General features: G+C 31.7%; 1 protein-coding gene across 1 annotated transcript; it reads right to left on the bottom strand.

The window, feature by feature from the left end:
* Window positions 1–1,226: 1,226 nt before the first annotated feature.
* Window positions 1,227–15,934, bottom strand: LOC134696836 (uncharacterized). The gene is made up of 3 exons (XM_063558789.1): window positions 15,928–15,934; window positions 11,860–13,167; window positions 1,227–1,438 (listed from the first exon to the last, which is right to left on the bottom strand). The coding sequence occupies exons 1-3, from the start codon at window positions 15,932–15,934 to the stop codon at window positions 1,227–1,229; spliced, it is 1,527 nt and encodes a 508-aa protein (XP_063414859.1).
* Window positions 15,935–23,156: the final 7,222 nt, after the last annotated feature.

The raw sequence follows: 23,156 nt of genomic DNA, 5'->3' as shown, positions 1-23,156 counted from the left end.
AGGATTATAATTTTATACGCCAGACGCGCGTTTCGTCTACATAAGACTCATCAGTGACGCTCAGATCAAAATAGATAAAAAGCCAAATAAATACAAAGTTGAAGAGCATTGAGGATCCAAAATTCCAAAAAGTTGTGCCAAATACGGCTAAGGTAATCTACTCCTGGGGTAAGAAAATCCTTCGTTTTTCGAAAAATTCAAAGTTTGGTAAACAGAAAATTTATAAAAATGACCATATAATTGATATTCATGTCAACACCGAAGTGCTGACTACTGGGCTGGTGATACCCTCGGGGACGAAACGTCCACCAGCAGTGGCATCGACCCAGTGGTGTAAATAGTTATCAAAAGTACCAGGATTATAATTTTATACGCCAGACTTGCGTTTCGTCTACATAAGACTCATCAGTGACGCTCAGATCAAAATAGTTAAAAAGCCAAATAAATACAAAGTTGAAGAGCATTGAGGATCCAAAATTCCAAAAAGTTGTGCCAAATACGGCTAAGGTAATCTACTCCTGGGGTAAGAAAATCCTTAGTTTTTCGAAAAATTCAAAGTTTGGTAAAACATTCCATAAAACAAGGGATAAGATTTTCAGGTTTCCATACTGATTGTGGTAATTCTTCTGATATCCAGAAAATAATGGGTTTCAATAAATATGAACAGAAGGTAAATCTTCACATTCGGAGTATGTTGGTATTACATCTTTCAAAAGAATTTTCATCAGAGCATAACATATTAATTGAGTGTGTGTTAAAGTGTTTATAATGAGTTTTTCACCGACAGAAAAAGAAATTCGCCATCCTATATCCTCTTTTGGTGAACCCTTAACTCCGATTGGTACAAACAGTACTCCGTGTTTTATGATACTTTGTTTAACGTTATAACTTGGCCATGAGTTACTTGATCTTGTTATCCACTGTGATGCTTGTTATATCCATGTTCTACCATGTAAGCAGAAGGCATTGTCATACCTGCCTTCTTTGTCAGATATACATGGCCCATGTACTACACCATCTGTTATATCTACAATATCTTGTTTAAAAAGTGCACTCTAGAAATATTGATTTCCTTTAATTTTTGGACAGCATTTACATGAAATTTGCCGATTCCTCTGTTCAAATATCAATTGAGTATAACCAGGTTTTACATCATTTGTTTCCATTGATAACTATGCAACTTTTGAATTGTAAGCCGTTTTAATGTTTTCATAAACTTCCATGATTTAAGTAACAAACATCATATCTAAATCACTACCTCTCATCTCAAGCCCTTCGCCAAAACTTCCACTTGTAATAATAACAAGATGCTTGTTGCTTGTCATATTATCCCTGACAGTGTTCATCAGTCTCATATTTTTCACATGATTATCTGATCCAACTATGGTCTGAGACATATAACGATACAGCGCTATTGATAGATTTTTTGTATCTGTGTCTAAAATAACATGAAATATATTACACAAATAGGGGGAAAAAGACTGCACTACTATTGTATTTAAGCTTTAATGAGTAGTTGCAATATCAATTAATCTTAAAGATGGACGCGTTTTTTATTTTACTATCATGATTCTAATGAACAAAAACTGCTTTAAACCATTTAAAAAAGAGCAGAAGATACCAAAGGCATAGTCAAACTAACAAGTAGAAGTTAAAATGACAAAACAAAAGACAAAAGCGTTTAAAAGATAAACAACAGACTACAATTCACGACATAGACACAAAATCCTGAGCATCTAGCCATGCACTAAACATTTTTAGGGGATCTTATGTGATCCTGTATGTTAGATATGTCTTGCGGGCACCTGTTCAGCTATTTACTAATTGACTTTGTTAGTTTCTTAATAACTGTTTTATTTGATAATGCTGCCTCAGGATAATGTCAACAAATAATTTCTTAAGAAATTCAATAATATATATTTTAATCAGTACAACAGAAACATATATATTGTACTGGTAGTACACAAGAAATGCTTGCAAAGTTTTTGTTTAATAAAATTTGAATTGGAAACATCACAAAATATCTGATCGATTGACAATGATCATTTGTGATACTGATTTAATTGTAAAATTTGATACAAAACGACTAAATAATAAAATTAACTTTAGGATTAACATATATTCTCGTATGAAATAAGTCAAACATATGTACTATCACAGAATTAAAGCCAAAAAAATTCAATTACTACAGAACTCATGAAACATGTCTACTAAGATATCTAAATAAATAAATATGTTTAGCATGATTGTCTATAAATGAACTTTCAACTTGAACAACAGATAAAAAATGTGAATGTTTGAAGGTCTTAGATATTGATCATTTGTGTGATTTATCAATTGTGTTTTTTTTGTTAAGTTTTTTTATTGATATGGTCATAATTATAGATATTCACTACCTTAGCGATATCGTTTAGTAAACTAGACAGTTTGAATATAAGTAACTTCCTATAACACTGCTTTACCGATATCTTAAATTAAGCTTAAAATATGGTCCTGTTGTATGAAATGTAAAGTAAATCAGAGAAGAACATGCAGAGATTGTGACAGTATTTTCACAAACTGCTGAATTACAGATTCCTTGTTTTTCGTAAAGGAATACAATGGACGTGGTTGTGTCCCATATTTTGCCTCACTAGGACTAGTATCAATTTTTGGTAATGCAAATGCCATGTACTAGCCACACTAACCTGTGTGTTACAACATAACACACAAACAACTTGTAAAATGAGGTGAAAAAGGTTGGGCTAAAACTGAAGTATAATCAGTACAAAGGCAAAAAATGAAAATAAAGAATACATCAATTACCGATTTAAGAGTAGTTACAGTTACTGAAGGTATAATTGCAACTTAAAAGTAAACCATGGTCTTTTCCAAGTAAAATATATTGAAAAGATAAAATAAAGTATGAAGAACGTCATTACGTTTTCTAAATCATGAACGTACGGGTGGGGTTTTAATCCTTTATCAGAAAGTGACATTTAATATTACTTTGTTCTATAACTTGTTTTTCCAAGTAGGAAAATTGTTTTGGGAATTTCGTTAAAATTTCCTTGTGTTTGTCATTTGTGTTATATTGATCAACCTTTGTTTTGTAAGTAAAAATTTACGTGCATTTTATATAAAGATTTCAATGTGTGTGATATAAAAACTCGACAACAAATGATGGTGAACTTGAAAAATTGTTTTAGATTATATACAAATTGAGAACTCTTCTAAAGTAACGTACCTGCCATTTTGTTTGCCCAATTTAGTGAGGTATTTCAATTTCGTTTTAAATTTACTTCGTTTCTATTTTTAACCAATAATCAAATGGTGTTTTAAAAGGACAAAAAATACACAAATATCAAAAATGACAAACATACACATTAACACTAGTCATTACGGGTGAATATGCCAAAAAAGAATATTAGAGTACACCAAGCTATGTAAAAGAAAGACAACTCATCCAAATAAATGTGTTACTAGTGTCTGCAAATTGCTTAATTTGGTATTTAAACGGCGGGTTTCTTATCATTTATCTTAAAATTTACCTTCACTAGTGAACACTATTACTTCTTGTATTTTGTTATTCTTTATAAAGGCTTTTCGTCCTGTTTAAAGCGAAGTTATCTGTTGTGGTTGGTTTTTTTTTAACAAATTAACTAAAAAAACTAAGGGGGATATATATATGGAAGAATATTCTTCATTTTTTCATGGAAAAGTTATGAATAAAGATTAATTTCACTTTCAAATGGTTACAACAATCAACATTTACGATATCCCACTTGAACAGAATTCCTAGTTTTTAAGATTTGTACTTAATAAAATATACAGTTGAATAAAATCAAAATAAATCATTTTAATAGAAATACATTTCTGTGAAATATGTTGACACGTCTTTTACAAAATGTTCAACTGAATGCACAAATATTACAACGAGTTCATAAGTGTAAGTCTCTTTACAGAAGTGTTATATTTTTGATCCGGCTCTATTTGAGATACTGCATAAATGCTTGTTGGGCGGATTCACTTTCTCCTAGTAATTGTAAAGCTATACCGAGAATTTTGTAGGATTCAGAATGAAACATAATCTAATTTTCAATTAAATAGTTTTCATCTATAATAAGTTGTAAAGTTCGTAGGCAATCCTGACATTGTCTGACATTATTGAGATGAAAATGACATAACATATTTAGAAAATAAGCATACACTATAGAGGAAATACGATATGCTCTATTTTCCACTTCCATTTGTAGTTCATTTGGTATTAGCCGAGAGTTTATTATAAATTTCAGATTATCTATTAGCATGATTTTCCACAATTGTACAACACTTGTTTTCCTGGATAATTGCGTGTCGGTAAATCGAAAACGAATACCCGACATATCTATGAAGCGGCATACCTTTTCGGGGGTACATTTCGATATAGAATATTCGATGTTCGATGATTTGTAACGCATTACTATACTGTTTTACTTTATAGAAAAACGAAGCCAAAATCAGCCATCCAGAAACACTGTCGTGATAAATATTTTGTAGTAGAGTACACAGACAGGATTTGTATTGTTTGTATAGGTGTTTATTACTATTTCTAGACCTATTCAGCTGAACATACTGCGCATATTGTCCACATAACTCTGACAAGTAGTATGTGTATAAGTACTTTAGTGAAGATTGGTGACAGGAAATAATCTGCTGTATTCCTCTTTGGTATAAAAAAGTGTCCTGCTTATCCTTAATACGCGTGGTATTAGCCAAATATAATAATTTTGAATTAACAGTTTTTGCTAAGTCGATAGTATGCAATGTATGTGGTTCGATAGGATTCATCCACATTGATATCTGAATGTCAGATAATTGATCTGAAAATAACAAGCATCGCCATCCGTAACTATTCAGCTGATAAAGTTTATCTAACAGCATTCTACGAGCCCGTCCCTCTAGTTTGTTCTCAAATATGTTGTTCTCTGGAATGAAGTAACGTAAACAAACTGAATAGTCAACAAAATAAATTAGTCTTCTTAAACATCGCATAAAACAATGGATAAGATTTTCTGGTTTCCATATTGATTGTGGTAATTCTTCTGATATCCAGAACATAATTGTTTTCAAGAAATAAGAACAAAGTAAATCTTTACATTCGATGTAGATTGCTATAACATGTTTCAAAAGTATTTTCAGGAGGGCATAACATATTAATTGCGTGTGTGTAAAAGTATTTGTAAGAAATTTTTCGCCAACAGAAAAAGAAATTCTATATTCTCTATTGTCTTTAGGCGATTCCTTATCTCCGACTGGTACTCGTGTGTTGTTTGATCTAGTTATCCAATGTGAATCTTGAGATATCCATGTTGTACAATGTAAGGAATATAAGGTCAACCCTTTCTACTGGGTCAGTTATACAAGGTCCATGAACTACACCTTTTGTATTACTCAAGAACACCTGTTGGTAGGACGCGCTAGAGAAGTAATGTTTCCCATTAAGTTCCTCAAAGCATTTATATAGAGATTGATAATTCACTTTTTCTACTATAAACTGAGTGAAACCTGCTTTTACATCATCTGCTTCCATTAAAAAATATGTAACATTTGCATTGTTTGACATTTTATTGTCTTCAGGAACCTCTGTGTGCTTGTTTACAAACATTATATCTAAATCACCTCTCTGAAATCCATCCCTTCTCCGAAACTACCACTTGTAATAATGATATTAAACATGTCGCTTGTCATATTATCCCTGGCAGTATTAATATTCATTAGTCTCAAGTTTTTCGCATGATTCTGTGATCCAACTTTATTATGACACATATAACGATACAATGCTAATGATATGGTTTTGTGTCTGAAATACACATGAAATAAAGAAAATGTAACATAGAGAATGAAAAAAGTAAAATCACTAAAATACTTGACTCGATCCCAGGAAAAACTGGATTCCGTTGTTCATCATATTGATGTTAACATAGAACTTATATTGCAATGTAGCTTTAATGAGTTGTTGTGGTCTCGATTAATCTTAAAATGGATAAGTTTTGTCTTTGACTCTATTCATCGTTATAAAACATTGCTTCTTACTGATTCAAAAAGGAACATAAGACACCAAACTCACAAGTCGAAAATAAACTGATAACGCCAGGCTACCAAAAAAACCCAACTCGAAATGCAATCAAAAAACAAACAGTCTAAACGACGAACATGCACCATCAACATCATTTTTGTGGTTCTCAGGTGCGCCGGTATTGTATGTAGATCTAGCTTAGATCCTTTTAATTATTTAAAACGTTTTTAATGTAATTCTCAAATTCTTAAAATCTTTTTTATTGATAATATAGGATAAACGGTATATTTTTTTTAACCAGAAAGGAAAACAAGTACATAATCACGAGCAAACGACAATTTATACTTACACCAAAGGAGATGTATTTTCGACTGACATTTTTATATTTCTCACGTTAGCGTCTTAATTTTTTTATATTTATCTCCCAATTGAAACGATATTCCCGTGCTTGCATTTCCTATCCTGTTTTTCTTGATATAGGGTTACTGCTCACAAGGAAGCTATTTAACCAAGAGTTCCAAATGGTGAAGTTGAAATCATCCCTTCGTAAATTTTACGGACGCCATCACGAGTCGGTTGACCGTTATGGAATAACCGTTTCACAAATGATATCGGATATGTTCCTTACGTCGAAACTACAATCCCCTTCCCTTTCATGAATGTGACCTACCGAATTCGACTATTTACCGGATTTGTTATCACATAAGCAACACGACGGGTGCCACATATGGAGCAGGATCTGCTTACCCTTCCGGAGCACCTGAGATCACCCTTAGTGTTTGGTGGGGTTTCATGTTGTTTGTTCTTTGGTTTTCTATATTGTGTCGTGTGAACTGTTGTTTTTCTGTTTGTCTTTTTCATTTTTAGCCATAGCGTTGTCAGTTTGTTTTGGATTTATGAGTTTGACTGTCCCTTTGGTATCTTTTGTCCCTCTTTTAAACACCCGTAAGATACTTGTAATGGTCCCTTAGACATGTTACAGAGTATTTATTGTGTAGTGAAGAGTATCAAACACGAGGAATTTGTGCAACCCAAGTACCATGTATGAATAGTCTATAGTAAGATGAGATGCATAATTGTCAGTAAAATAGTAATCAACAAAAAACAGGACAAAGGAAAAAGGACAAAAATGTGACTAATAAAGTACTATATACACTAGTATCCCAATATCGTAAAGTAAGCTATAAATAGCCAGGTTTGATAAAATATGAAGCAAATCAATAGGTGTAATACCACCAAATCATGGTACGTCGCATCCGGTTGCATACGAAAGTAGGCCTAAAAAAATATTCCCTTGAATTTGACAGTTGTAGAAAATTAACCCTGCATTTCAATGCACTTAAATTTTTCTGAGTCGTAAATATGTATATTGGAAGTCTGAAAGCATCATTCTTTTTTTATTTGATGGTCTTTTAAAATATTTTGGAACGTTAAGGTTACATAGTTACCAAAGCAGGTAACCAGTAAATAACAGTGTAAAAATTGGGTTGTTTACTTCCAGTGTTGGTTACTTTCTTATATGCAATGAAATGTAGTGTGAAATTTTCACTGTATCACTGGAAAGGATTAAACTTTATACATGCAAAGTATTTCTTTGGTAGAAATAAAGGTAAACACTGTACAATTTTTTTTAAAGTGCCAATTTAACAAAGACTAATAGGGGAAAATCAATGGTGGTATTACACCTATTTAGGGAAACTACATGTGCACTATTGACCTTATTGTACTTTCATTTTTAAAAGTTATTAATAAACCAGTTCATACATTGTAAACGTGGACTTTTCAGAATGGATTTAGACACAGAAAGCACGTTTGAGGTAAAACTGCCTTGAAATAGGGGTTTACCTGTGATTTCTAAGTAAAATGGGTGGACAGACGAAGCTGTATTTAGTTTACTGTGTTAAATATTAAATTACCCTTACAGTTTTGTTTATACAACATGTGATTTTTTTATTTCAGTGCAAACCATGTTCTGAAGAGCGTTCTGTTGAAAAAATCTTATATGTGAATTGGTCTGCAGATGACGCTTCAGCATTAGAGTAAGTATCAACTATTGTCATGTTTTTTTGTTGTTTTGGCCGCAAAAGTTTACAATTTGCCATTGTGCCGTCTACATTTTTCACAGACAATACTGTAAATGTAGCGGAATTTGATGAGACTGTTATTAAAGTGAGAGGGTTAGCGCTATAGAACCAGATTTAATCCGGCATTTTCTACATTTGAAAATGCCTGTACCAAGTCAGGAATATGACAGTTCTTGTCCATTCGTTTTTGATGCGTTTTGTTTTTTGATTTTGCCATGTGATTATTGACTTTCCAAATTGATTTTCCTCTGAGTTCAGTATTTTTGTGATTTTACTTTTTAAATCATTTAAACACCTATTTGCCCTGGATTTATACACATCAGAATCCAGTTTCACATACTTAAACTTTATAAATCTTACCAATATATTTTTTGTATCAGCATTCCAAGAGACATCACCCTTTTTAAAAACATTTTGAGGTATTTTTTTATTACTCATTCTCCCCAATTTCTAATGTAAAATACAAGACAGAGGACTTTTTGTGTAAATCTATTAGAAAAATACTGTTATGAGTAAATAAAAAGACTTTGATACCAGTAACAATAAATGATTGACTGAAAGGGAACCGTTATTTGTCACACTAGGGGAACAGACGGAAAACTCAAGTTACACATAAGGGCTTATCGAAACTTCCGTGTAGACTGTTAACATTTATAGAGACAGTTCTTTCAGCTAAAACACTTTAATTATTGATTAAACATTACATTTATTTCATTTTTGTGGGAAAATAATCACATTTGTTTTATTTTTTAGACAAAAGATATCAAGTTTTGAGAAAAAAGGAAGGATAGAGGAAAAATGGGCCAAAACAGACTAAAACAGACTTTCAAATGAACTCTATCTAAAAGGTGCAATTAAATTGTTTATCATCTTAAAGTTTTCTTTTGTATTCTATTTAATTGTTTGAATGCATAGATCATGAATTTATGATCAGATATTGGTCAACACTGCATTTTATAATGATACACTGAAATAAAGATTTTTCGAAGAAATTTGACTGAAATTGCCGTAGGATATAGTCTTACATTATAGTGATTTTCTCTGAAACTATAGCTCTGACTGAGACTTAACTTCACAGTTATGCTTGAAATAACTTGCAATTGGAGGGAAAAAAATAACATTAAGTTTATTTGAAATTTAGGTGTTCTTTAGGTATAATACCACCAAATCATGGTACGTCGCATCCGGTTGCATACGAAAGTAGGCCTAAAAAAATATTCCCTTGAATTTGACAGTTGTAGAAAATTAACCCTGCATTTCAATGCACTTAAATTTTTCTGAGTCGTTAATATGTATGTTGGAAGTCTGAAAGCATCATTCTTTTTTTATTTGATGGTCTTTTAAAATATTTTGGAACGTTAAGGTTACATAGTTACCAAAGCAGGTAACCAGTAAATAACAGTGTAAAAATTGGGTTGTTTACTTCCCGTGTTGGTTACTTTCTTATATGCAATGAAATGTAGTGTGAAATTTTCACTGTATCACTGGAAAGGATTAAACTTTATACATGCAAAGTATTTCTTTGGTTGAAATAAAGGTAAATACTGTACAATTTTTTTTAAAGTGCCAATTTAACAAAGTCTAATAGGGAAAAATCAATGGTGGTATTTCACCCCAATAGAGAAAATTAAAAAAGAATAAAACAGACAGTGGTCAAGGTCAACCACGGAATTAGATACTCATGGCTTTTTGAAGAACACGAATAACGTGATGGGGTAAATATATTAGTATGCCTGTCCAGCATATGTTAAATGGAGCAATTATTGGTAATAGATAAAACCGGGAAAAAGGGCATGTTTTTAATTGGAGTATACTAAGGAAAAAAGCAATTAACAAAGACATACAATAATGAAATTATCGATGGAAGAGTAGCTACAGCTACTGACGGCCTAATTTGAAGTGAAAAGTCTAGTCAACCATAACTGTTGATGAAGCCTTTATTACTATGTATACTAATACATCATGGAAAGTAAGGATAGACATTCAATTCTTAATTGGGTCTTAAAATACACATTAGAAATTGTCCTTAAATATCACTTTGTGTTTTGGTATCTCCAATTATGGAATTTATTTGGGAATTTTATTGACATTCCCCTGTATTTGTATTTGTCATGCTGGATAAATTGATCAAATTCTTTTAATAAGAGATTAACGTTTATTCTATATAAACAAAAAAATCTCTGAAACTGATATAATCAAGACTCTTGTTTTTTTGATTGACAACATATCTAATACGTGTGATGAACTTGTTTCATAACAGAATGTCGGAATTTCAATGGGAACCATTTGTGTCCCTCTTCTTGACGACTTGTTTCTTTCTTATTATGAGGCTGATTTCAAACAGTACTTCTTACGACGTAAGATAAGAAGAAATCAATATCTTATGGTTACTTTCTTATATGCAATGAAATGTAGTGTGATGAAATTTTCACTGTATCACTGGAAAGGATTAAACTTTAGAATGCAAAGTATTTCTTTGGTTGAAATAAAGGTAAATAACGTTACGTTCCGCTATATATATGATATTCTTTTACTAAATAACACAAAATATGGTGACTATGTTGAACGAATTCAACCCACCGAACAAGATGTAAAGGATTCTACAGATACAGCTAAGTCTGACTCATATCTAGACTTACATCTAGAAATTGAAAATGAGGGTTGGTTGAAAACAAAGCTCTTCGACAAAAGAGATGATTTCATCTTCCCAATTGAGAACTTTCCATTTCTATGTAGCAACTTTCCGGCAGCGCCTGCATACGGAGTTTATATCGCTCAATTAATTCGTGTCTCTCATACTCTTCTCCTTATTCCAGGTCCTATTATTGTCTCTGCCACCACATAAAAACTCATACTTTCATGAAAAAATTATGAATAGGGTTTTATTTGACATGATAAAAAAGAAACTTTCAAATGGTTACAACAATCAACATTTACGATATTCCCCTTTAACATAGTTCATAGTTTTAAGATTTGTACTAAACAAAATATACAGTTCTAGAAAACCTAAAAAATCGATTGAATGGAAATTCATATCTGTAAAATATGTTTTACAGTCTTTTACGAGTTGTTCAACTGAATGCACATATATCACAACGGGCTCACAAGTGTACGTCTCTTTACAGAAGTGGTATCTTTAATCCGGATCTATTTCAACTGACCGCATAAATGCATGCCTGGCGGATTCACTTTCTCCTAACAATTGTAAAGCTATTCCGAGAATATTATAGGATTTAGATTGAAATACTTTATTATTTTCAATAAAATAGCTTTCATCTATAATAAGTTGTAAAGTGTTGAGTCCATTTTGACATTGTCTGATATTATTGAGATGATAATGACATAAAATGTTTAGAAAATAAGCATAAACTATAGAGGAAATAAAATATTCTGTATGTTCCACTTCCATTTGTAGTTCATTTGGTATTAGCCCAGAGTTTATTATAAATGTCAGATGATCTATCAGCATTGTTTTCCACAATTGTACAATACTTGTTTTCTGGAATAATTGCAAGTCGGAAAATTGATAATGACTACCCGACATTTCCATAAAGCGGCATACTTTTTCGGGGGTATATTTCGATATCGAATATGCGATGATGTGTAAAGCATTACTATATTGTTTTACTTTATAGAAAAACGAAGCTAACATCAGCCATCCAGAAACACTGTCATGATAAATATTTTGCAGGAGAGTACAAAGACAGGATTTGTATTGATTGTATTGACGTTTATTACTATTTCTAGAACTATTCAGTTGAATAAACTGCGCATTCTGTCCACAAAACACTGACAAGCAGTATGTATTCAAGTATTTTAGTGAAGATTGATGACAGGAAACTATCTGATGTATTCCTCTTTTGTAAACATAAGTGTCCTGCTCAATAGCATCGAACATATAATCAGCAAAATACAATAATGTTGAATTAACAGTTCTTGCAAACTCAATAGTATGCAATGTATGTAGTTCAATAGGAATCATCCACATTGAGACCTGAAAGTTAGATAATTGATCTGAAAATAACAAGCATCGCCATCCGTAACTATGCAGTTTATAAAGTTTATCTAACAGTATTCTACGAGCACGTCCCTCTATTTTGTTCTCAAACATGTTGTTTTCTGGAATGAAGTAATGTAAACAAATTGAATAGTCAACAGAATAAATCAGTCTTCTTAAACATCGCATAAAACAAGGTATAAGAGTTTCTGGTTTCCATATTGATTGTGGTAATTCTTCTGATATCCAGAACATAATTGTTTTCAAGAAGTATGAACAGAGTAAATCTTCACATTCGGTGTAGGTTGATATTACATCTTTCAAAAGAATTTTCAGGAGGGCATAGCATAGCAGTTGTGTATGTGTAAAAGTATTAATAATAAATTTTTCACCAACAGAAAAAGAAATTCGCCATTCTATATTCTCTTTTGGTGATCCCTTTACTCCTACTGGTACAAAAAGTACTCCATGTTTTATAATACTTTGTTTGGCCTTGTAACTTGGCCATGAGTTATTTGATCTTGTTATCCACTGTGATGCTTGTGATATCCATGAAGTACAATGTAAGCACAAGGCATAGTCATATGTTCCTTCTTTGTCAGATATACATGGCCCATGAATTACATTATTTGAATCACGCTCGAGTGCTTCTTTATATAATGTGTTCGAAATATAATGTTTTCCATTATGTTCTTCAAAGGATTCAACTAGACTTGGACTATAATTTTGTTTAACTTGCAACTGAGCGAAACCAGCTTTTACATCATCTGTTTCCATTGACAAATATAAAACATTTGAATTTAAAGACGTTTGGACGTTTTCATAGACCTCCATCTTTTTATTTACATGCATTACATCTAAATCACTTCCTCTCAACTCAAGTCCTTCACCAAAACTTCCACTTGTGATATAGGTAATAAACTTTTCGCTCGTCATATTATCCCTGACAGTATTTCTCAATCTCAAATTTTTAACATGATTCTCTGATCCAACTATGTTCTGACACATATAACGATACAGTGCTAATGATATGGTTTTTGTTTCTGTGTCTGAAATAAACATGTCATAAAAAAAGATTTATATTATAAATACATTATCCCTGATACTGATGCATGTGATTTTAACATAGATCTACTAGTGATTGCAATACAATTGTTTGAACTATTTTAAAAGAGAGAACATTGCAATATTAGGAATCAAATGATTGTTGGATTTGCAATAATAATTCGTGATACTGATCAAATGGTTCAACTGTATACAAACCGACTGGCTAATAAAACTCATTATAGGTTGCACTTTGTGGTTAAAAGGAAGTAAATAAAGAAGACTGGATTTTACATCCAAGATAATAGATGAATAGGTAGACGTAAATTTATTTTCTGGTGCCTTGGTAATTAGAAATTAAAATTGAAATAGTGAGAAATGGGTGTTGGACATTGGTGTAGAAATAGCGAGAAATTTAGAGAAAATTCTCTAAGACAAGCATCATTTTCTGTGCCAAATTGAGCAAGGGGTGTTCTTCATTCATAGTATTTCGAAAATTCCGGAACCGTTGAGTACCCTAAAAAAATGCCATTTTTCTATCAAAAAAGCTGCGGCACCATATGTGTTTGACCATTGCAATTACACCCAAAGGTGTTGATAATTCAGAATTCGAAATTTTTTTCAATGGATCTTTCATAGTGAAAAGGCTGGACCAAATAAGGCTACCATTGTCGCCTATGTAAATAATTACTTCCTTGTAACCTAAAGCGAAATGACCATTTCTGGCGCATCACTGTATTTTGCGAGATATTTTAGAAATTGGATCGGTAAATTAACAAGGTACTTAGTGATAAACTATATCAGAAGAAAATTGCTGATCGCCATGAAACTATAGTCTATATCAATTTTTTACTGTTTTTTTGTTCTTTTGTCTCAGGGGTAGGGTTCATTAATCTACTGTAAAAACGAGAATTCTGTCAAGGACTCTGTCTTTAATCATTTCTCCTCAATCTCGATAACACTGAATGTATTTTTGCATATCTGAAAAAAGGGGCCTTATTTTTGCTCATATAAGCGAAATTTTTGTATTTTTAATGGCTAAAATGTGCCAAATGACCCTAAAATATAAAAAAAAATAGGTAAAAAATCAAAGGCTATACATGTTTCTCATTAGTATCGTCGAATTGAATATTCTAAACACAATTCATTTAAAACACATAACAGCAATGATGAATTCTTAGTTTCAGCATTTTTATAGTCTATTTCATAAAATATTTTGACTCTCATGCAACGGTGTCCATATATTCGTGATAAAGACATATAAGTTGGACACAGTTATCAAAGCATTAGCCTAAAGTCTTTAATAGACCTTAATCGAACTTCATTAACCAAAAACCGCGTTTTAAACATAACCAAACAGTCAAAATAAGCTGGTCAATGTCCCCAAGTCTGTAAAAAGTAACGTTTTCTGTAAAGGGGGGTACCTGTAAAGAAAGTCATTTTGAATGGTGAACAATTGTATCTTTAATCCAAAAATTTGAACTTAAGCAGCAGTAGTATATAGTAATCGACTAACGTAAAGGTTATCCGATTTTATTTCAATATGAGTAAGTATAGGTTAAAAGGAAGTAAATAAAGATGACTGGTGCCACCTAGATTTTACATCCAAGATAATAGGTAGAAGTAAATTTATTTTCTGCTGCCTTGGTAATTAGAAATTAAAATTGAAATAGTGAGAAATGGGTGTTGGCCATCGATGTAGAAATAGCGAGAAATTTAGAGAAAACTCTCTATGCCGACAAGCATCATTTTCTGTGTCAAATTAAGCAAGGGGTGTTCTTCATTCATACTATTTCGAAAATTCCGGAACCGTTGAGTACCCTTAAAAAACGCCATTTTTCTTTCAAAAAAGCTGCGGCATCATATGTGTTTGACCATTGCAATTACACCCAAAGGTGATGATAATTCAGAATTCGAAATTTTTTTCAATGGATCTTTCATAATGAAAAGGCAGGACCAAATAAGGCTACCATTGTCGCCTATGTAAATAATTACTTCCTTGTAACCTAAATGTAAATACAGCTGTTTCCCAAACCACGCCTCTTTTGTGAAGATCTTGAACATTCATAGAAAATTAATGGTTACATACTGGTTCCCAGTTATGCTCTATGGTTCCATTTCACGGAGATATAACTTGGGAATGTTACCAGTAAATAAACATGTGCATATTGTTTACATTGAAATCTGTGGTAACCTTTCATTCGAGGAAGGGGTAGTTAAGAACACTAGTGTTAGTTTAAACTCTGAGAAGTTCAGGGCATATAAACGTTGAAAATATGCCGCACAGCCCTATATTTTTACCTTTGAAAACAATTGTAGTGCATATGAACTTTCAATTCTAGGATAAGATTTTTTTCAAAACTTCAAAGTAAAAGTGATATAGTTTTAGTCGTAAAAGGAGATACTATGGGAAAGTGCATTGTCAATATTTACAGAAATGCAACCTATAAGGAGTAACATCTGTTCTCGTGTGATATATAATTCGAACATATTTTTTTAAAAATAAAGGAAATAAATGAATTCACGAGAGAACGGCTTCCGTTTCTCTTGAACGTAAAAACCCAACCCTTGTAGATTTCGAAAAAGAGCAAGCTAATGCCACTATAAGGCAGCACTCGCACCAGTAAAGCGGATTAGTATTAGTTGTAATAACTTGTTTCCTAATTCACTATAAATAAATATTTTTTTAAACTAACGGCTTCCGTCTGCTCGTGTCCAAGTAGTAGTATTCTATAGAAATTGTGACTTCTTTTAAAATTACGTACCTGCCATTTTGTTTACGCAATTCAGTTGGGTATTTCCATTTCGTTTTAAATCTACTTTCGTTTCTATTTTTAACCAACAATCAAATGAAAAATGTTTTTTTTTTAATCAATGAGGCACGAAGAAAATATGAATATTTAAAAGGACACCCATCCATAAACAGTACAGGTGTATATAAAAAGAATAAAATGTGAGAGAAAAAAGTAAAAACACAAAAATACTGAACTCCGAGGAAAATTCAGAAAGGAAAATCAAAATCAAAAGGCAGAATCAAAATTCAAAACACATCAAACGAATGGTTAACAACTGTCATATTCCTAGCTTGGTAGAGGAGAGCCAGCTGGGTAAAAGAAAGACAGTTTCACTGTAAAATGTGTTAATAGTGGAGACAAACTGCGTCATTTTGGATTTAAAAGGGCTGATTGCTAATCATTTGTGTTAAAGTTTACTTTATGATGTGGACACATTCATTTTCTGCATTTTGCCTTAATTTCAAAATATGAGTTATGAAGGCTTTTCGTCATGTTTTTTGACAAAGTTATTTCTAATTTATTCTTCTTTTTAACATTCCAGAATATTCATTCGAAAAATCTCATAATAAATCCACCTCCCTTGGTTCTTACTTCAAAACTTAATATAAAAAGATGTGATATGAGTGAGTATAAATGTCAGTGACACTGAGATATTTGCATAAGGTGTTGTAAAACTTTTGTCATCATTTGACATGTTCGATTTAATCCCATTTCATAAAGATTGTAAATCAAAAAGTGTTCATTTTGGCTAATTGGTAAATATGTGCTATCAAGTACTACAATGATGTTTTGATGACATTCTAACGAACTAGTTTTCGATCATATTCATATTGTAGACAATGTTTAACATCATAGAATATATTCTTCAATTCAAGACAAAACACAGCAATATTACCTACAGACATGGGGGACTGTGGTTAGTATTTTCATCTCTGCTAATTTTCTTCGTACCTTTAATTCCTAATTTTTCCATTCCTCTCCCCCCCCCCCCCCCCCCCCAAAAAAAAACAACAAAAAAAAACAAAAACATTATGATATCATTCTATAAAAAAATTATATCAAAATTTGTTCATTTTTTTTTTAATCTTTTTTCTACAATTTTATAATGAATGATTTGGCTAATTATTTACAATACTCTTGGTTCTTTCACATGTAAAGTATGTGTGTTTGTTTATAAACGCTGATGTTTGATCATTTTGCATTCTTTTATCTTTTTTTTTTTTAAATCATATTTAAAAAATATAGGTGTTTCCTTAATTATCCCTTTATCGTCTTATTCACTACAAAATGTGTATAGATACAATTGATTAATCGTTTTCGATCAAATTTGGACCATTCAACCAAAATAGTACATACCATTAAACTGCTTTGTACGCATTTCCTTATTTTTGATAGACGCGTAAAGATACTATATTTTACAAAATTTAATTAAAAAGGCCTTGACAGTTAAATGTAAACGGTGAATTGTAAAAACAAACCCCACTATTTGCTGCTAGGAACAGGTCATTCGGACTATCGGCTTCACATACGGATATGTACAATTTTTTGTAAACGTAATCCAGTCTTCTTTTTCCCAAAATGTGACCTACCAAATTAAACTTAATTAGATATAGGAAGATGTGGTGTGAGTGCCAATGAGACAACTCTCCATCCAAATAACAATTTAAAAATTAAACCATTATAGGTTAAAGTACGGCCTTCAACACGGAGCCTTGGCTCACACCGAACAACAAGCTATAAAGGGCCCCAAAGTTACTAGTGTAAAACCATTCAAACGGGAAAACCAACGGTCTAATCTATATAAACAAAACGAGAAACGAGAATCACGTATATATTACATAAACAAACGACAACTACTGTACATCAGATTACATATTAAGTATAACTATGGTGGCCAAACGTTACCTACTGGAGCACCAAAGACCAACTTAGTTCTTGAGGGGGTTCGTGTTTTTCATTCCAGTTTAGCTGTTGTTTGTCTTTCGGTTGGTTTTTTTAAAATTCCATGGCGTTGTCCGTTTATTTTCGAATTTCGCCTCTCTTTTATTGGAAGCAAAGATTTTCCCTCGTTAAAAGATTGTGTATCGATTAATAGTTTTAAAAAGTATTGACTGGGCATGAACTGTTTACTAAAAGTAAAACAGCACCTACAGTATTATTAAACATTTAATTACTACCTAATCAAACATCGGCATACACTGACAATAAGATGCATCGCCATCCGTAACTATGTAGGATATACAGTTTCTCTAATAATACATGTATTTCACGAGCGCGTCCCTCAATTTTGTTTTAAAACATGTTATTCTCTGGAATGAAATAATGTAAACAAACTGAATAGTCAACAGATTTTTTTTTATTTAATATAGGATTTCGCTATATTTTTCTTTAAATGAATTTTATCTTATACTTAACTGAAAAATAAAATAAAATAAATGGGGTTAATGTTCATTTACGCTCACAATCAAAAAGAGGCCTTCGAAAGAAGCATACATTTTTGTTAATGTCTTTTTTTCTGTTGATCTTATAGGAGAAGTAGCGGAAATATCAAAATAGGAAAAGAGCTAAAATACAAAATTCGCTTTAATTTTACAGTTATTTATTTTATGTACAGCTTATTCGAAAACAACAATGAAAATATAGGTCATCGATGAGTTAAAAAAGATATTTGAATTTTAATGTCAAAAATGGCATATTTGCAACAAAGAGAGATAATTTGGAGCTTTTCAATGAAATCTATATTTCAACAGTCACCTGGGGCCAACACGAAAGTTTTTTTGGTGGAATGATTTTTGTACCACAAGTTACAACTACTAAAGGTAATAAATAAAATTTGTAATGAAAAATAAATGATTATTTTTTATTCTGATAATCTTATACCCGCGAGCCTCCTGAAGCTTCAAAATAGAGTTTTATGTTATCATTCAGTTGATTGTAATAATGTATCGTTTTTAACCATTTGTAAAGAGAGGCAGATATACAAAAGAGATAGGCCGTGTTCATACCAAACGTTATGTACAGTAAACAAGTTTACAATTAGTTTTATGTAACGCACACTAGTTTCACATTAAAGTTGTTCACATCTATATACCTTGTTTAGTTACCTGTACATAAGATTTGTTCAAACTTGTAAACTATATGCCATTTAAATGTTCATTACGTAGAAACGAATGCATATTTTCGCACACCTTTTAGCAGTTAGTTAACGCCGAATTTGACGTAAAAAAGAGGGGGGTAGATATTTTTGAATTTGACTGCTAGCATCGAATAAAAATGAATAAAAACGTTTGCGCGAAAAAAAAATCTGACTCAATTACGCCCTTCCCCTTTTTTGTTTTTGCTCCTTTATAAAAGCCATTTTGATGATTTACACATCAGAAAACGTAAGCTGCATCAGCGTCCGTACAGGAAGAAAATTAATTGAGAGGTTAAGGATAAGTACATTTCTATCTTTTGTATTTGTTTCAAATGGTATTTTTTTCTCAGAGGAGTATTTGCCAAAGGAAGGGGGTAATGTTGTTTTATTATTATTTCTCAGTTAATTCTAACGGATCTGAGATACTAGACAAACAAAATTATTTACCCTTATTTTATCAGTCATGAATTAATGAGTTAATCGTTGTTTGAGTAAAGACCAGTGGCAAATATTTATGTGTACGTCCAGTCGATGATCATATATTTCTATCTTTTGTATTTGTTTCGATTATTTTTCCAAGGAGTATTTGGCAAAGGGGGAAATGCTTTTATTTATTATATTTGAGTGCATTTTAACTGATCTGAGATACTAGACAGAAAACATGTTCTTACTTTTTTTCAGTAATGCATATATGAGTGAATCGTTGTTTGAGTAAAGACTAGTGACAAATATTTCTGTGCACGTCCAGTGGATTCGGGACAGACCTTTTCAAATGAATAGTGTGTTCAGCAATGATGATGTTAATAAATGTCTTGATAAGGGGTTAATAAAGCTATGTACATGTAAAGTGTTCTTATATCAAATTAGCCAAATATTTTTATAATTTTTGTTATTAATAATTGTTATAAATATCAAGTTTATTAAAAAAAGTTTCTTTTATAAATATACATGGTAAAATAAGTATTTTTAATGCCTTGTTTTGGGTACACTTAACCTACACAAGGCCTATATTGAGTATCGACTGTATGTATACAAAGCATGATTTAAATTACATGAAAACATTGAGTTTTATCAATGGGAACGTAATTATGTTTTGTTAATGTATGAGTTACACAAACACAACACCGAGTGTAGGTCAATGTGAACACGGCCTAAGTTAAAATGACAAGTCAAAGATAAAACTCACGTCATTGCTAAATAATACTAAAAATACAAAGCTGACGAACCACAACATAGACGCAAACGCGTTAACAACACAATCTTACAGGTGTTAAGGACCTGTGGGTGAATGATGCTCCCATCAGTCGGAAATCTGGTGCCTGCTCTGTTTAAAACTAGATGTAACAATTCTTGTCCCATTTTATGAAGGCCGCTATCAATTATAAATTCACAGAAACATTGGTAAATATTAAAGATAGCAGACTAACATGACTAAGGTAGAAATTCATAGTTAGGAATATAGTTCGGCCTTTTTGCCATGATAAGTTTTCCAAATATGGAGTTAACGTTATTGTGCAATTAAAATCATTTCTAGACAACTGATCAAAGTGGGTTTATAAGAACATCAAGATTTGTTTTATTATGTTTAATGGGATACGTTCAGTGTGACTTGCCGTGTTTTCATAGCACTTAACATTTAGAAAATAGAATTAAAATTGAACCAAACACTGTTTAATCATGTTTTATTTCATATATTTGATTTTCAAAAGTTAAATTGATCAAATCTCCTTACGATTTTGTGTATTCATGGCAACATTCTGCTTCAAATACCATAAGATATTGAAAGATTGGGTTTGAAATTGTCACATATTCCAACAATAAACTCATCATAGATACCTGGACTAAATTTGTGCATACGCCAGACGTGCGTTTTGTTTACAAAAGACTCATCAGTGACGCTCGAATCCAAAAAAGTTAAAAAGTTAAAAAGGCCAAATAAAGTATGAAGTATGAAAAGTATGAAGAGCATTGAAGACCAAAATTCCAAAATTTCTAATTTGCAAAAACCAGCTAAGGTTATCTATTCCTGAAGTAGAAAAGCCTTAATATTTCAAAAATTTCACAATGTTTGATTCAAAGTAGAACTGCAATGCCTTTGCAAAAAAGAAAAAAAAATACGTGTCTACCGTCTCATTTCTTTTCGTAAAATTTAATCACCAAGTTAGTTCGACAAAAAGTGGAAAAAAGCATTACTTTTAATTACGGACTGTCATACGGTGAACACACAATATTACATACAAAACATAATATTGATGTTCCCATTAACCGTCAATGAAGGCTATATTTAAATCTTCAGATATCTAACAATAAATTTTATTGACACTAGCTCTCGTATTTGAAAAATCCACAGGGCCAGCATGCTATACTTCACATCTAACTGTAGTGTGCTACCTACAAATGTATTAAACATTTATTTGACAAAATGTTTGAGGCCGTTTTGTCAACAAATTAGGTAGGTTATTATTATTATGGACCTTTTTTCCTCTGATACAGGAATAATACCACCATTGATTTTCCCCGATTAGTATTTGTTAAATTTGCATTTTTCAAAAAAAGGTGCAGATTTTATCTTTGTTTCAATTAAGAAATACTTGGCATTATTTATCCTGTCCAGTACTGTATGAAAAATTTAACATAACATGTCATTGCATATAAGAAAATAACCATCTTTGCAAGTTAACCAATCAAATGTGTCCCCTTATTTTATCTGTGTACAAGGTTTAGCAAACATGTAACCTCAAGATTACAAAATTTTCTAAAGAAATCCCTAATTAAATAAACAATTGTGTTTTGAAATACCCAAAACATATGTTTATGACCCAGAAAAGTTTTTACTGCAACAAAAGATAGAATTATTAAACTTCAATTGTCAAATTCAAAGGAATATATTTTTCGACCTACTTTCGTATATAACCTGATGTGACGTGCCATGATTTGGTGGTATTACACCTACAGAGATTATGTCATAAAATATATGCACATTAGAACAAATCACATAATACACCAATAGATACATGTATATGTAAATAGTTTCAAGAAAGGTACCACTCAAAGGGGTTGAATTCTAATTTTGGCAAATTTTGTGGAAAATTTGTGAGATATTTCCCACCCTTTATGCAATGTTTTATAGCAATTAAATTCACATTTTTTTTAATGGATACACCAATAAGACATATTATTTATTCCTTTTAACTACTGGAATTCAAACCTTTGGAGCATACTGATTACATACATATGACATAAACAATAGGCTTAATTTGTAAGAAAGCACGGAAGCAAGAGGAACATTCAGAACAGAGACTGAAGTAAATCTTGAATGTGATTAGATCGAGAACTGCAAAACATGTACAAAATAGAGACGACCTTTTCTTATGTATAACAAAAAGTAAAAAATGCCTACTGTATAAGAATATTTATCTTTAATTTGTCATCCTGTACAAACAGACATCATATTGTTTTATTAATAAAAAAAAACAATATTTCTATAAAAAATGTTTCATTCAAAGACGAACTGCAATGCTTTTGCAAAAATAAAATACATGTCTACTGCCTCATTTCTTTTCGTAAATTTAATCACCAAGTTAGTTCGACAAAAAGTGGGAAAAAGAATTACTTTTAATTAAGGACTGTCATACGGTGAACACACAATATTACATACAAAACATAATATTGATGTTCCCATTAACCGACAATGAAGGCTATATTTAAATCTTCAGATATCTAACAATAAATTTTATTGACACTAGCTCTCGTATTTGAAAAATCCACAAGGCCAGCATACAAAACTTCACATCTAACTGTAGTGTGCTATCTATTAAACATTTCTGAAGGACGCCTCCGGGTGCGGAAATTTCTCGCTACATTGAAGACCTGTTGGTGACCTTCTGCTGCTGTGTTTTTTTTCTACGGTCGGGTTGTTGTCTTTTTGACACATTCCCCAATTCCATTTTCAATTTCATCATGTGACACGAGGAGACCGGTGTACTCAGAAACTTTGAATGTGAAAGATTGGTTAATTTTGAGAATTTGCAACATGATAAAAACTTTTTTCAACACTCTAAAC

The sequence above is a fragment of the Mytilus trossulus genome, chromosome 14 (genome assembly GCF_036588685.1).
Source record: "Mytilus trossulus isolate FHL-02 chromosome 14, PNRI_Mtr1.1.1.hap1, whole genome shotgun sequence".
Classification (NCBI taxonomy): Eukaryota; Metazoa; Mollusca; class Bivalvia; order Mytilida; family Mytilidae; genus Mytilus; species Mytilus trossulus.
This window is presented reverse-complemented; position numbering and strand designations above follow the sequence as displayed.

Excerpts from the sequence above, each read along its gene's own strand:
- LOC134696836 (XM_063558789.1), bottom strand. Across the intron at positions 1,439-11,859 it reads ACTGAATAGTTCTAGAAATA|ACACAGATACAAAAAATCTA; the intron begins GTAATAAACGTC and ends ATGTTATTTTAG.